Below are 12,188 nucleotides of genomic sequence, written 5' to 3'. Positions count from 1 at the left end.
AGGAGGACAAGAATCAAGCTTAATGATTGAAGTCGAATGGTAAGTTGAGTTACCAGAGTTTGTAGGAGCTGTTGGTAAACAACTGGTGCTGGATATCCCACAGCCATTCAAATGCCAAGAGCACTGAAATGGGAATTGATTCTACACCACGAATGCTGACATACCAAAACGGCGGCGTTGCAGACGTCTTTTCTTGGTTGTGGGCCATACATAAATCATCTGTCCTACTGGGCCGGACTAGCTGGAAAAATGGGCTTTATATGAGCCTCCTCTCCTCAATTCTTGTTGTTGGATCAAGTCTAAGATGGATGAGAGAGATCAAAATTCATCAATCGGGTCCAATCTTTCAGTAATTAAGTACAGCAGTAGTTTTGATGAATGCAGACATGACGTGGGGACAGCTAGCTAACCTTGAGTATGTAGGTATGATGACAAGAGTGAGTGCAGTAGGTTCTTAGTATTAAACAAAAATGACAAGTGTGTTTAGATCCTATAGGGATAGAGATTCTGCCCTAAATCTCTCCAAATCTTACAATTATCACACACTATCTTCCCTGCTTACATCTCCATATCCTGTTTCGAATCAACCACCCCCACACCATGCATCTAACTGTCTATACTACTTTTCAGACTGTATCAAGACTTATTAATCACCAACCCTATCTTATACGCATCTAAATAAGATCGTGTAACCACCCTATGTATATTCTTGGGTTTTAATTAATTCTTGAAACTTTAATTATTTTATATTTGTTTAATAAGTAATGATCGATCATCATATGAATTTGATAGTAGGGAAATTATTAAATTAATAATAGTTGTTAAAGATTTGATTTTCAGAAATGTATATTTCATATACTCGTAATTATTAATGTCACATATAGACATAAATTGGCAAGTGGATTATAAATAATTAATTCGTGTGTTATATCATAGACATGTGCTTGGATTCGGGTGCTTAAAATCACAGGGTTTCCGCATTAATTAATGAAAATGATATATATGCATAACATGGATTTCATCCTCAATAAATCTAATTAAGATGTGATTCCTCATAAAATAATAGCATATCCACACATATATCTTACGTAAATCTTTTACATTTATAATCAAATTTGTGACATTTATAGTGTAATAGAAGATCCAATTGGCTCTCTTGTTAAAGATTAAGCTCATGTTTATTTCCAAGAGTGGAACCCATAGTTGGTGTAATTATAATAAAATTACGGGCCGACATCCTTTGTGCCGCAGATGTTTTCAGCCCCAAACTGCAACCCCTTTATTGAGACAGGGTAGCATGGACTCCTTTACCACATTTCTCAAAAATGGACTAATCAATCATTACTCCTGCATGTGGGTCCACTACTGTGACTTGTAATACATATATCATCACTCCTCTCAATCCTCTTTTCTTCTTCTTTTATTATTAACTCACCAAAATTAATTTCCCTGATTTAATTTGTATTGTAATAATTGTTTGAAATTGCCATATATTGTAAGGAATGTCCTAACCGCGTTCTTGAAATTATAAAACGCCTTATCCTGATGTCCTAACCGTGTTCCTATATAATATTAATCAAAACAATATAATTAAATAGATGGTTCGAAAAAGAAAAGAGACAGAAAGAAGTAGCTGTATATCACTAATACGAAGTTTAAGGCATAATCAATGTATAATCTACACCCAAAATAAAGAAATGATAGTGATCGTCTGGCAGTTGGGGTCACGACCAAAGTGGAGGAAACAAATTTAAGTTATCCAATTGTTGTTGCTTTAAAGACAGTTATTGGGTGATTAAAATGGACCACCTTCCAATTCCGTGTGAGACCAAACATTTAATTAAGGTAAAACATACATACGGATTCATGTTACAGCTGCATTAATTAAGGAAAGCTCGTAATTAATCTATAAATATATAAGTTCTTGCAGCACCTCCACCTGCACATGGTTAGATACCCGTAGGATTAGCTAACCACCCAAATTTTAAATATATACAACTTCTACCTAATTTTATTACATTAATAAATAAAATAATATGACAAGTAAACCTAAGAAAGGACAAACAACATTTGTGCCCATCCCCAACCCCAAACATATGCTCCGTTGATTTGGGATTTTCATGGTCCTCAATTTGTCCATCTTCTATGTCTCCCGAATTATATTGTTTGGGTTAATAATTGTTATAAAACCCTAAAAGACTCGCGTCAAATTGAATATATTATTATTTAAATTTATTGTAATTTATTTTAATTATTAATTTAATCAAGTTCAAACTAGCTTTAATATGATTAAAAATGAGCCTAATTTAAGTGATTTGATATTTTGCACTAGTTTGATTTGTTAAATTTAACAAATTGAGTTCAAACGAGATTTTTTGTCTATCAATTTCAACGGAATAGTTTGATTTATTTTTTTAGCTCTAACTATAAAAAAAAAAAGAGCAATATTTATCATTATTTTATACTAAGTGATCAATGGTCAAGGAATTTCGTGTGAGGTGATAGATTTATGGCCGTTAATCAAGCTATAAGTGTGTACTAATCCCAACCCCGTATCCTCCATGTGCATTGGCCCCCATAAAATCAGCAGAAAGAAGTCCGCCCATATTCGTCCCATGTGTCAAAATCTCAATGGCTCTTCAAATTATTAAAATGAATTAATTGTGTTGATTGATGTTATTACAAGATTAATATAAGCTTAGGCGGCTTGTATTTTAATGTTGAGATGTTTTGTCCACATATACCCTCCAGCCTACTATATAACTCCCAATCTACTATATAACTCCCAACTCCCAATCGCTTTGTTTCCCCCCTTACTACCTACTGAAAATACATTTTGAGAGAACAACAAAAAGAAAAAAAGAAAAAAAAAAAAAAAAAAAAAAAAGGGGGACGAAAATGATCAAGTTAAGACCAAAGAGGTTCTCGAGAAGCAGCTCTAAGCTAGGCGGCGGCGGCGGCGGCAGTGGTGGTGCTGCCACCGTCACCGGTGAGATCAAATGGGAACTACGACCAGGAGGTATGCTTGTCCAAAAGAGAGAATGCAAAGACAACTCCGGCGAAGGAGTGATCACAATTAGAGTCTCCATGGTCTCACAATGGCATGACATATCAATCCAAGCAACCTCAACATTTGGTAAGTGTGTAATAATTCCTCGTCATTACGAATTTTACATACGCAAGTCACGTCGTCTGATTATAATTAGTATTTTTTGTTTTAATAGGGGAATTGAAGATGGTATTGTCATTATTAACAAATTTGGAGCCGGAAGGGCAAAGGCTATTGTTCAAAGGGAAAGAAAGGGAGGACGAGGAACACTTGCACATGGTTGGGGTTAGAGACAAGGACAAGGTTCTGATGTTGGAGGATCCAGCCATCAAAGAGAGAAAGCTACTCGGGTTGGCCCGGACCCAAATCATCGGATCTCCGTATCGTACCATTAGGGTCTAATTATATTATTTATTTAATCAATCAAGTATTGATACAGTACAGGTTTTTGGTGCCTTCCATTCATCTAACTACAATATTTTTTTATGATGATGAATTACTTGATGTCTTAATTAGGAATTATCGTAACCCTTGTCGGCATCCGGCATATTAAATTCAAGCTGATGCCTTGTCCAACTCATCTTCAATTAGTTTATTATGATTTTGTGAAATATTATTGTACAAATTCTTCATTTATATTTAACTTCATTTTTTGTCAATTTTTACGAACTTTATTTTTTTCTTTTTTAATTCTGACTTAGGGCTGGGAGTGTGAAATATCTCTTGATTTTGAAATTACATTATTACATCGATTTATAATTGAGCAGAATTAAATAAATTACAATAAAATCATATAAAGTGAGATAAATACAGAATGAGATTCCAATTTATGATTCAAACTCATTGATAAATGGATGTACTTTTCCACTCATTAAATATGATAGAAGTCGTCATGCGCGTGCCTGTTCAATTGTAAAGTTGAAGGAATCAAAGAATATAGAAACCTAAAAATGTCAAATATTTCCCACTTGGGTGTTGCTTAGGTTTGTTCAAAATAAAGTTTCTTACGAGTAAACTAATATTTTTTTAATTAATAATTTAAAGAATTTGATTGCATTCTCCTATATATATAATAAAGAAAACAAATTAGAAATTTATTTTATTTGTTTTCCTTTTTTTTAAATAATATATCGAGTATTTCATCGTCATCTATTGACTATTTTTATTTTATTTTATTTTTGGGCGTGGGGGTTGAAATATCAACAAAAATTGGTTAATTATTGTAAAAATTGATAACGTGTTGTTGATTACAGTTTTTGGTTGATGTTAGCATGAAATACTGGTGACGGGTGTTTTTTTTTTCTTTTTTATTTTTAAAATAACAGCGATGAATTATTATTATAGTAGACAACAACTCCTACTATGCAATAAACAACATACTACACACATAGCAGGATTCGAACCCATAACTTCTAAAATCATGGGGCCTTATCTTCGCCAACTGAGTTAGGTCTCATTGGCAAAGAAAAATCTAATTTAGTCAGTGAAGTTGAAACCTCATACCTCTTGATCATGGATTTAGGGTCTACTATTGTCTAAATATTAATTTATTTTAATAGTAATTGTTGGTTAATTATACATATTTAATATTAATAATTGAAGTATTTGATTATTGGTGATTGAAATTTATAATGTAATAGTAATTGTTTTACTTCAAAAAATAAAAAATATTTGTTTCTATTATCACACTATGGTTGGTTATGAATTATCCCTTTCAAAAATGAATTAATGGTAGTGGTAGAAACGGTGAAGTTGAAGTAATTAAAATCAAAAAAAGCATCAATTCAGTCTCAACTGAGAAGTTGACGGCCCCGATGTTAATGTTTCCCCAAGAGTTGTTGAATGGGTGAATACCAATTTATGCCTATCATACTGAAAATTGGTACATTACTCTTTATGAAAAAAATATATAGTAATTTATTTTATTATATTTTTTAAAATAAAGTAATTTACCTCTTTATACAGTGAGGTAGATAAATTACTTTATTTTAAAAATCATAAGCGGATAAATTATTGTATTTTAAAGAATATAAGGAGATAAATCGCTATCTATTTTTTCATAAAAGGGTAATTTGCTCATTTGCGATATCACAAGGGGGTTGCTTATATTTTTTTTTTCGATTGTTTAATTGATTGAACTGTTTTGGACGAACCAATTAAATAATTTCTAAAGAATTCAACGTGTCATTTTTCTTTTTAATTTTACGCAAAAACTTTTGGAGTTTTCATAAATATTTCCTCTATTAATTTCATTTAACATCAATAAGTTCAAATAATTTTATTTGAAATATAATATTTCTACTAATGTTAATTCCAAAAAATACCAACTATTTTATAATTTAAGAATTATATCATAATTATAAATAATTATTAGAAATTTTTAATAAATCAAAAACAGACTGACGCACTTTCAAGCAAATACATTTCCTCACTGTATGCACTCGCTGATTATTCATCATGATTTAAAGAAGATCTTAATACAATTATATAATCAACTAGAGAGTTTTGTGTGTCTGGTTTGAATCTTTTATTACACTTTTTACGTCGTATATTTGTATCACGTGTATAAATTAAAATGTGTTCTTTTTTAAATTAAAAAAATTATAGTATAATATAAAATAAAAGCGAATACAATATACAAATAAATGTGATATTTGTGTGATTCTTCACTTTATTATGGACAAATTAAGAAACGAAGGTCTGAGGAGCTTGAAAAATTATACTTATATAGTAGGTTCATATTTCCACACTTATTGAGGCAGAAATATATATATAAAATAAATTTTATGTATAATTTTTAAAAAGAATGCGGAACTTAATTAATAGGAGAGCTATATATATATATATATATATAATTAGGTATAATTTTTAAAAATTATACAACTTGGGGTCGCATGTTGTGCGCACCCCCTCTCATGGAATTATCGTATGATTGGTGTACAATTTATAAAAAATAACTAATTACATAATAATTGATTTGATTTGATCAAATTTAATTTCAAAAATAGTTTTTTCAATTTTTTGTCATACTTTTGTATTACATAATTGTTCGAGAAATCATCATTGCAAAAGCATTAGGAATAAATCCCAATTTGTCACTGAGATTTGATTATTGGCAGAGAGTGAAAAATCCAAATTAACATGACGTTTCATATTTATGTGTACAAGAATAGTATAGAAAATTGTCAAGTCGCTTTATATATGTCCTTACATCATCACCTCAAAGATATTAAAAAGGAAAATAAATGTTTTAAAAATATCTCATATAATAATAATTTAATGAAAAAGAATTGAATAGGTAAAAGGAGAGGTTGGGCAAATGTGAAGTCGACACGCATACTGCACTCACCACCACTAAGACAGCGAAAGCATGGGAGGAAAGATCTAAGGATTAAACGTTGCGTAATCAATCTCGATATTTATAATGAACAACGATATTTATTTGTCTGGAGATATATATATATATATATATATCATAGACTGATGTCTGATGATGATGTGATTGACAATTTTTGCCATCCACCCATCAACTCTTCATCTCTCTCTCTCTCTCTCTCTCTCTCTCTCTCTCTCTCTCATCTAGGGTTGCATCAACCCAACCCCTATCATGATCTGCACATGCTTTTCCCTACCCTCAAACACAACACCAACTTAATTAGTAAATGACTAAATTGATCACAGTGCACCCAAATTAATAATGCAATTAATTAAAGTTTGTTTTTGTTGGAGTGAAAAGCAAAAGTATATATAAGATAATCACAAATTAATACATATGAATAGGTAAGTTGTATAATTAGGAAGAATAATATATTTAATTTAAAAGAATAATAAGTATATAAGACTGGAAATTATATGAAATAAAACCCCTTCAAAACTCAATTTCGTTACCAATTGAGAATTAAAAATTAAAGAAGTAGGGAGAAATATAATTAAGGCTGAAGAAATAAAAAAAACATATGATCATGATTTATGATTAGAATATTATTATTCACAAGCACAAATTAAATAAAAGAAAAAAAGGGTATGGTTATGTTGTATAAGTGGGGTAAATTAATAATAATTAATAATAAATTAAACTTTATAGTAGTATTTAATTCTTCTTATTTTATATATTGTATGGAACATGTAGGAGAATGTTGAGAGAGAAGGTCAACATAATTGTAGGTATAGAAAGAGGCGTTGTTATTTTGATAATCACGAAAGGCCCTAGCTAGCTACCTTATGATAGTAGATGATGAGTTCAAAGTCAATGTTGTGGCTTCACAATACACACACTAATAACAATCATGAAAACCTTGTTCTTTTTATTATCTTCTTTACACACCAATTAATAAAAGTAGATGATCGATGGCCGCCCACCTTAAACGTAGAGAGAGAGAGAGAGAGAGAGAGATTTATTCCAGCTTTCGTATATATAATTCAATTCCTTAAATGGTTGGAATAAGGGTACCTCTCTACCTCTTGTCTGTGTTCCTTGTTTGATTCTTGCAGCAGCAGGTTGGTGTTTCCGACCGACCACTAGTAGTTGACAGAAGATAGAGAGCACAACTAAGCATGCACAATTCCGGAGAAGTATATATTGATGCATATGTATTTTGTGTATGTTAGGTTTGTGCTCTCTCATCTTCTGTCAACCCATTTTACTTCTCTGCCTCTACCTACCTGCTCAATATATGTATCATCCAGGTAACTCATCATCATCATCTCTCTCTCTCTCACTCAGTATACGTTTTCTTTTCTTGAACTCGAGAGTTTTTGGAAAATTTTATGAAGCCGATCGACCTAATTATAATCTACACAGCTTCTTCATTAATGGATTGTATATTGAGAAAGTGGGGAGAAATATATACTTTCTTTAATATTACAAAAAATCAAGAAATAATTAATTTCCAATTTTGCTGATCTAGCTAGCTATATAGGTAGAGGCAATTCAACCATGCTAGCCGTTTATGGAGTTTATATAATTACTCAACTTTGATTAGTAGACGACAATTGATTATAGATAAATTAATTGTATATTATTAATTGGGTGTGTATCTAGATTTTATTTTTATTTTTTTTAATTTTTTCCAGTTGATATATACATATGTTTGAGTTAATTAGGAAATGGAGTTTGTAGATGAATGAAAATAAAAAAAGAGAGATGGATTTTTGTGGGTATGGTGAGTGTTGATGATTATTAATTAGGTAGGTAGGTTTTGATGTTGTTGTTGAGAGAAACACAAACATTGAAATAATTAATTAAATAATATTTCTTGCATGTAGGAGGATCCTAGATAACTAGAATATTAGTGACAGTTAATTACGTTATCCCAAATTAAGCTACGTACGTACCACAATTATAATCATCACTAATTAATGTGGCTCCCATCCCATGCAAATATATATATAGCTGCACCAATGCCCTCATCCTCTAAACTAAATACTCATGCTTGAAATTTACTAGTTGTTAATAAAGATGCATAAGTAGGAGGGAGGGAGGGAGGGAGGGATGAGCATGGAGTTATTTTTTATATTATTGCGTAATGGATCTGTACAATAGATTAGAGCATAAATCAACATATATATGTAATGCAACAATTGTTTTCTGTATAATAGAGATTAGTCACATGTTTTATAATTTAGTTAAGTTTGATGAGCTTAAGTATTGGGTATTTGCGTGTTTCCAAACTGAGTGAATATATAGGGGTATGGTTGGTTGAAGGTACCAATATTCCATCATAATAATATATAATCATAGGGAGTCCAACCCTGCTATTATAGCCTATGGGTGGGTAGTGGGTTATCATAAAAGACCCATATATCCATATATTTGGATTTGGGCCGAATAGCCTCTTGATTTACAATGCTATCCAACAAATTCAGAATTAATTATATTTGCATACACCCACTCCGGAATTAAGAATATATATATTTTACACTTGACATCATCGGCTTTAGGTGCTGGTGGGTGTGCCACAAAAACAGAAACAAATGCATACTATTACTTAATGGTAGTTTGGTATGGTTGAGGTGCCCTCAACTTCTCTTCACAAACCTACCCTGCAAAATAACAACAATAATGATCATGTGGGGTGGCGTGGGGGATCAAGGAATAATGAATGTACCTTGAGACGAGGCCGTTTCTCTGCATTAATCTTTCTAACTTGATACCGTATTTTCTTGGAGAAGAGCCTCTTCTCCTTGTACCTCATCACACTCGCTTCCCTTTGATTTCCATTTCCCGCCATCATTCCATTCTCATCCATCTCCGGAACCACTCCCACACTGCTTTCCTGCCTCCCCCGCTGCAACATCATCATACCATCAACCTGTACATATACATCACCTGTCTTAAATTTGGAAGAAGACGCCACATTAATCAACTCCAAAGAGAGGCCCCCCCGTGACTAATAAGGTGATGATGGGTCCAAGAACAATTTCAAACCCCACCCTCAACTTTCAATTATTCATGTTCCATCTACTACCTACCTAGTAACCACCCCGCCTGCCTCCACAAATCCATCTCTTTTTATAAACAATAATTTATTTCTTACACGTGACTGATTATAGATTTAATTACTTATCGATGTTCAAGTACACATACATGACAATATATTAAACCAAAAAAAAAAAAAACCGATAAGTGAGATTAAAAAGTGGCCGGAAAATCTTACATTATTGGATACAATCTCATGGGAATTAAGAATATCATGGGTGATGTCCGGAACGATCTGCGAACTCTCTGCAACGCGGATATAGAGTGGCCCTTTATCAGACCAAGCGTTCAGGATCTCCTCATAGTCCAGCTTCAGCGACAGCCCTTGTATCTCACTTCCCCGCCACAGATCCACCACCGAGCTCGTCACCTCCTCCTCCTTCACCTTCCTCTCAACAACCTCCGAGTAACACACCCACTTCTCCTCGCTCGATTCCCTCTCTCTACTCCTCAGCGCGTTCCTTACAAGCTCCTCGCTGTCCTGTCTTCGGCACACGTACGTTAGCGATGCCGACGGGGACAAATCATCCGGCCTGAAACCAGAAAATCCAGAAAGAATTCAACATTTCTTTATACACAGCTAAAGTTGTTCTCGCTACGTACTAGCTCTGACTCTGACAGTCTCGTAATTAGTGGTTAATTATTCTAACAAGTTCGTTCCTAATTAAACTCACCTCTTGCCTCATGATTACCTGGAACTATCGTTGGTGGTGTGGGTGGAATTAGACACGGTGGCGGTGTCGAGTAGGCCGGTGAGGGTGGTGGGGCCGCCGTCCGCGGCTGAGAAGAAATAGGCTACGTTTTCGTGTTCGTGGTTCTCTCTCTCTTCCACTTGATTATCTGGCTGGAGCGGGAATAAGTTGAGCTGGTGCGAGTTGGTGGCAGGGATGGCGGAGCGCTGTCTCATTTCGGTCAAGCTTCTGGTCTTTTGGGTCTCCGCCGGCGGGAACTGGAGGCTGAGGCTGAGGAATTTGGGTTTCTTGGGCGTGGTTGTCGATTTGGGAGGTTTTGGGCGTCGTTTATTGTTCATTGGTGGAGTCGTTTCGTCGGTGTGGACGTAAATCTTGGATCAGATACGAAATATCAGAAAGAAGCAATAATGAATCTGGTATATTCATATACATACAACACAGAGAAGAGAGGAAAAGTGAAAAAGCGAGCAACTTTGATGGGATTGTGGGGAAAAAGTGTTGTACCTTTTCCCTGGGAGTGAGTGAGTGGGGGTCAGCCCCTCAGTAGTTGTCTCGTATTCGCATAGTCTTGTACGAATAAGATGAGGAACTCATACCACGTGGGTTCAGATGATTGGGTAGGCGTTGTAGATCGGGTTTGTATCTGGATTTCCTGCTGCGGTAGGGGAGCTGTAATTACATGCGATGCACGTGATAGTTTTCATTTGTTTTTTAATGACTCTTTTTAATACACGTGAAGTAGTTGAGCAATAATATATTGCAAACGGATTCTGGGCTGAAATTTTGGGCTATATATAAGGCAAGCGGATAATAATATTCATGTAATGGGCTGCCCAAGATGGAAGGCTCCAATTAAATGGCCCACTTTTGAATTGTTGAGAAGATCCACATCAACATGCAATGGCCGAACAAATTAATTAAATAATAATAATCTCGTGCCACTATACATGCATAATTACATTAGAGCTCAAATTCGTATGATCGATCCCACAAACAACTAACGAATTCTGGGATCGATCCTTTTTATGTATATCTTTGTCTGGAGTAGATGATTCATAAAAACGAACTCATCGAAGATTTAGAAGAAGAAGAATCCAGCGGCAGCGGCGGCTCCTACTGCTGCGGAGATCTTCAAACCAGCGGCGCCGTTGCTTGGTGCGTCAGCTACAGGTGCGGGTGCAAGAGCGGCATCGGCGGCGGGGGCATCGGCTGCCGGGGCAGGGGCAGAGCTGGGAACGGCAACGCCCTCCTCGCTGGCGGGAGCAAGGGAAGCTGATGGCCCCTCCGTGGGTGAGGAAGAAGGGGATGAGATTCCGGAGGTGGGAGCTGCAGCAGGCGATCCCTCGGGGGCGCCGGTGGGAGCTGGGCCGAATGCTGGTGTTGGACCTTGAGCGGGCGCGGTGGCTGGCGCTGCTGATGGAGCATCGGCGGGGGCGGCGGCGGGAGATTGAGCGGAAACCACGGCGGCGATGAAGAGGAGGGCGAGAGCAACAAGCTGAGGAGCCATTGTAGTTAAGAATGATGAGTTTGTTTATGAAAAGAATAATGGGGTGGTGATTATTGATTCTTATAGAGTTTGCAGTACTTGTAGAGAAATACTGCAACAAAATAAGAATGAGTAAAAGGGAAGGGGGGGTTGGGGTTTTATAGGTGAGAGAATCACCGAATTTAAAGCTTAACCAACCACCAATTTGAGGTGGGAAAGGGTTTAAATCTTTTTTCTCGGCTGTGATTTTTTTGTGTTGAGAGGAGAATTTCTGGGATTCAGAGTCCTGAGTTCAACAAAATCCATTTTAATTCAGGCCCAAGGTTCGTGTTGGGTCGACCCGTATGAGGCTTGGGCTTGGGCTTGGGCTTGTGTAGTTGTTAGAAGAGGCCTGGCTGCTCTCCGCAGCGAAAAGTTAAAGGTGTAGGTGGGCTGGGTGTATCATAGCCCGCCCCTGCCCCTGCCCCTGCCCCTAACCTCTAT

At 35.4% G+C, this 12,188-nt stretch overlaps 3 protein-coding genes across 4 annotated transcripts; 1 reads left to right on the top strand and 2 right to left on the bottom strand.

The window, feature by feature from the left end:
* LOC105177504 (BAG family molecular chaperone regulator 2) lies at window positions 2,755–3,720 on the top strand. Its single transcript, XM_011100691.2, has 2 exons — window positions 2,755–3,136; window positions 3,225–3,720. Exons 1-2 carry the CDS (start codon window positions 2,899–2,901, stop codon window positions 3,449–3,451), a joined length of 465 nt encoding a protein of 154 aa, XP_011098993.1. The 5' UTR covers window positions 2,755–2,898; the 3' UTR covers window positions 3,452–3,720.
* LOC105177366 lies at window positions 8,692–10,861 on the bottom strand. Of its 2 annotated transcripts, none has more exons than XM_020698922.1 (4): window positions 10,220–10,861; window positions 9,706–10,060; window positions 9,157–9,360; window positions 8,692–9,086 (listed from the first exon to the last, which is right to left on the bottom strand). In XM_020698922.1, the coding sequence occupies exons 1-4, from the start codon at window positions 10,555–10,557 to the stop codon at window positions 9,033–9,035; spliced, it is 951 nt and encodes a 316-aa protein (XP_020554581.1). In that variant the 5' UTR covers window positions 10,558–10,861; the 3' UTR covers window positions 8,692–9,032. The 2 variants fall into 2 exon arrangements, with proteins under 2 accessions (XP_020554581.1, XP_011098790.1); XM_011100488.2 differs by having other exon boundaries at window positions 8,700–9,091.
* On the bottom strand, window positions 11,110–11,848 carry LOC105177365 (skin secretory protein xP2-like). Its single transcript, XM_011100486.2, has one exon. The coding sequence runs from the start codon at window positions 11,724–11,726 to the stop codon at window positions 11,298–11,300; it is 429 nt and encodes a 142-aa protein (XP_011098788.1). The 5' UTR covers window positions 11,727–11,848; the 3' UTR covers window positions 11,110–11,297.

The sequence above is a fragment of the Sesamum indicum genome, linkage group LG15 (genome assembly GCF_000512975.1).
Source record: "Sesamum indicum cultivar Zhongzhi No. 13 linkage group LG15, S_indicum_v1.0, whole genome shotgun sequence".
NCBI lineage: Eukaryota > Viridiplantae > Streptophyta > Magnoliopsida > Lamiales > Pedaliaceae > Sesamum > Sesamum indicum.
Note: the sequence above shows the minus strand (reverse complement) of the source record. Positions and strands in the feature narration are given on the sequence as shown.

What these genes read in the sequence shown, in the direction of transcription:
- LOC105177365 (XM_011100486.2), bottom strand. Translation starts at nt 11,726, where the DNA reads ATGGCTCCTCAGCTTGTTGCTCTCGCCCTCCTCTTCATCGCCGCCGTG.
- LOC105177504 (XM_011100691.2), top strand. Translation starts at nt 2,899, where the DNA reads ATGATCAAGTTAAGACCAAAGAGGTTCTCGAGAAGCAGCTCTAAGCTA. An exon ending in CCAAGCAACCTCAACATTTG is followed by an intron (nt 3,137 to 3,224) that starts GTAAGTGTGTAA and finishes TTGTTTTAATAG; the next exon opens with GGGAATTGAAGATGGTATTG.
- LOC105177366 (XM_020698922.1), bottom strand. Translation starts at nt 10,557, where the DNA reads ATGAACAATAAACGACGCCCAAAACCTCCCAAATCGACAACCACGCCC. An exon ending in ATGAGATTGTATCCAATAAT is followed by an intron (nt 9,361 to 9,705) that starts GTAAGATTTTCC and finishes GTATATGTACAG; the next exon opens with GTTGATGGTATGATGATGTT. An exon ending in AGAAACGGCCTCGTCTCAAG is followed by an intron (nt 9,087 to 9,156) that starts GTACATTCATTA and finishes TTTGCAGGGTAG; the next exon opens with GTTTGTGAAGAGAAGTTGAG.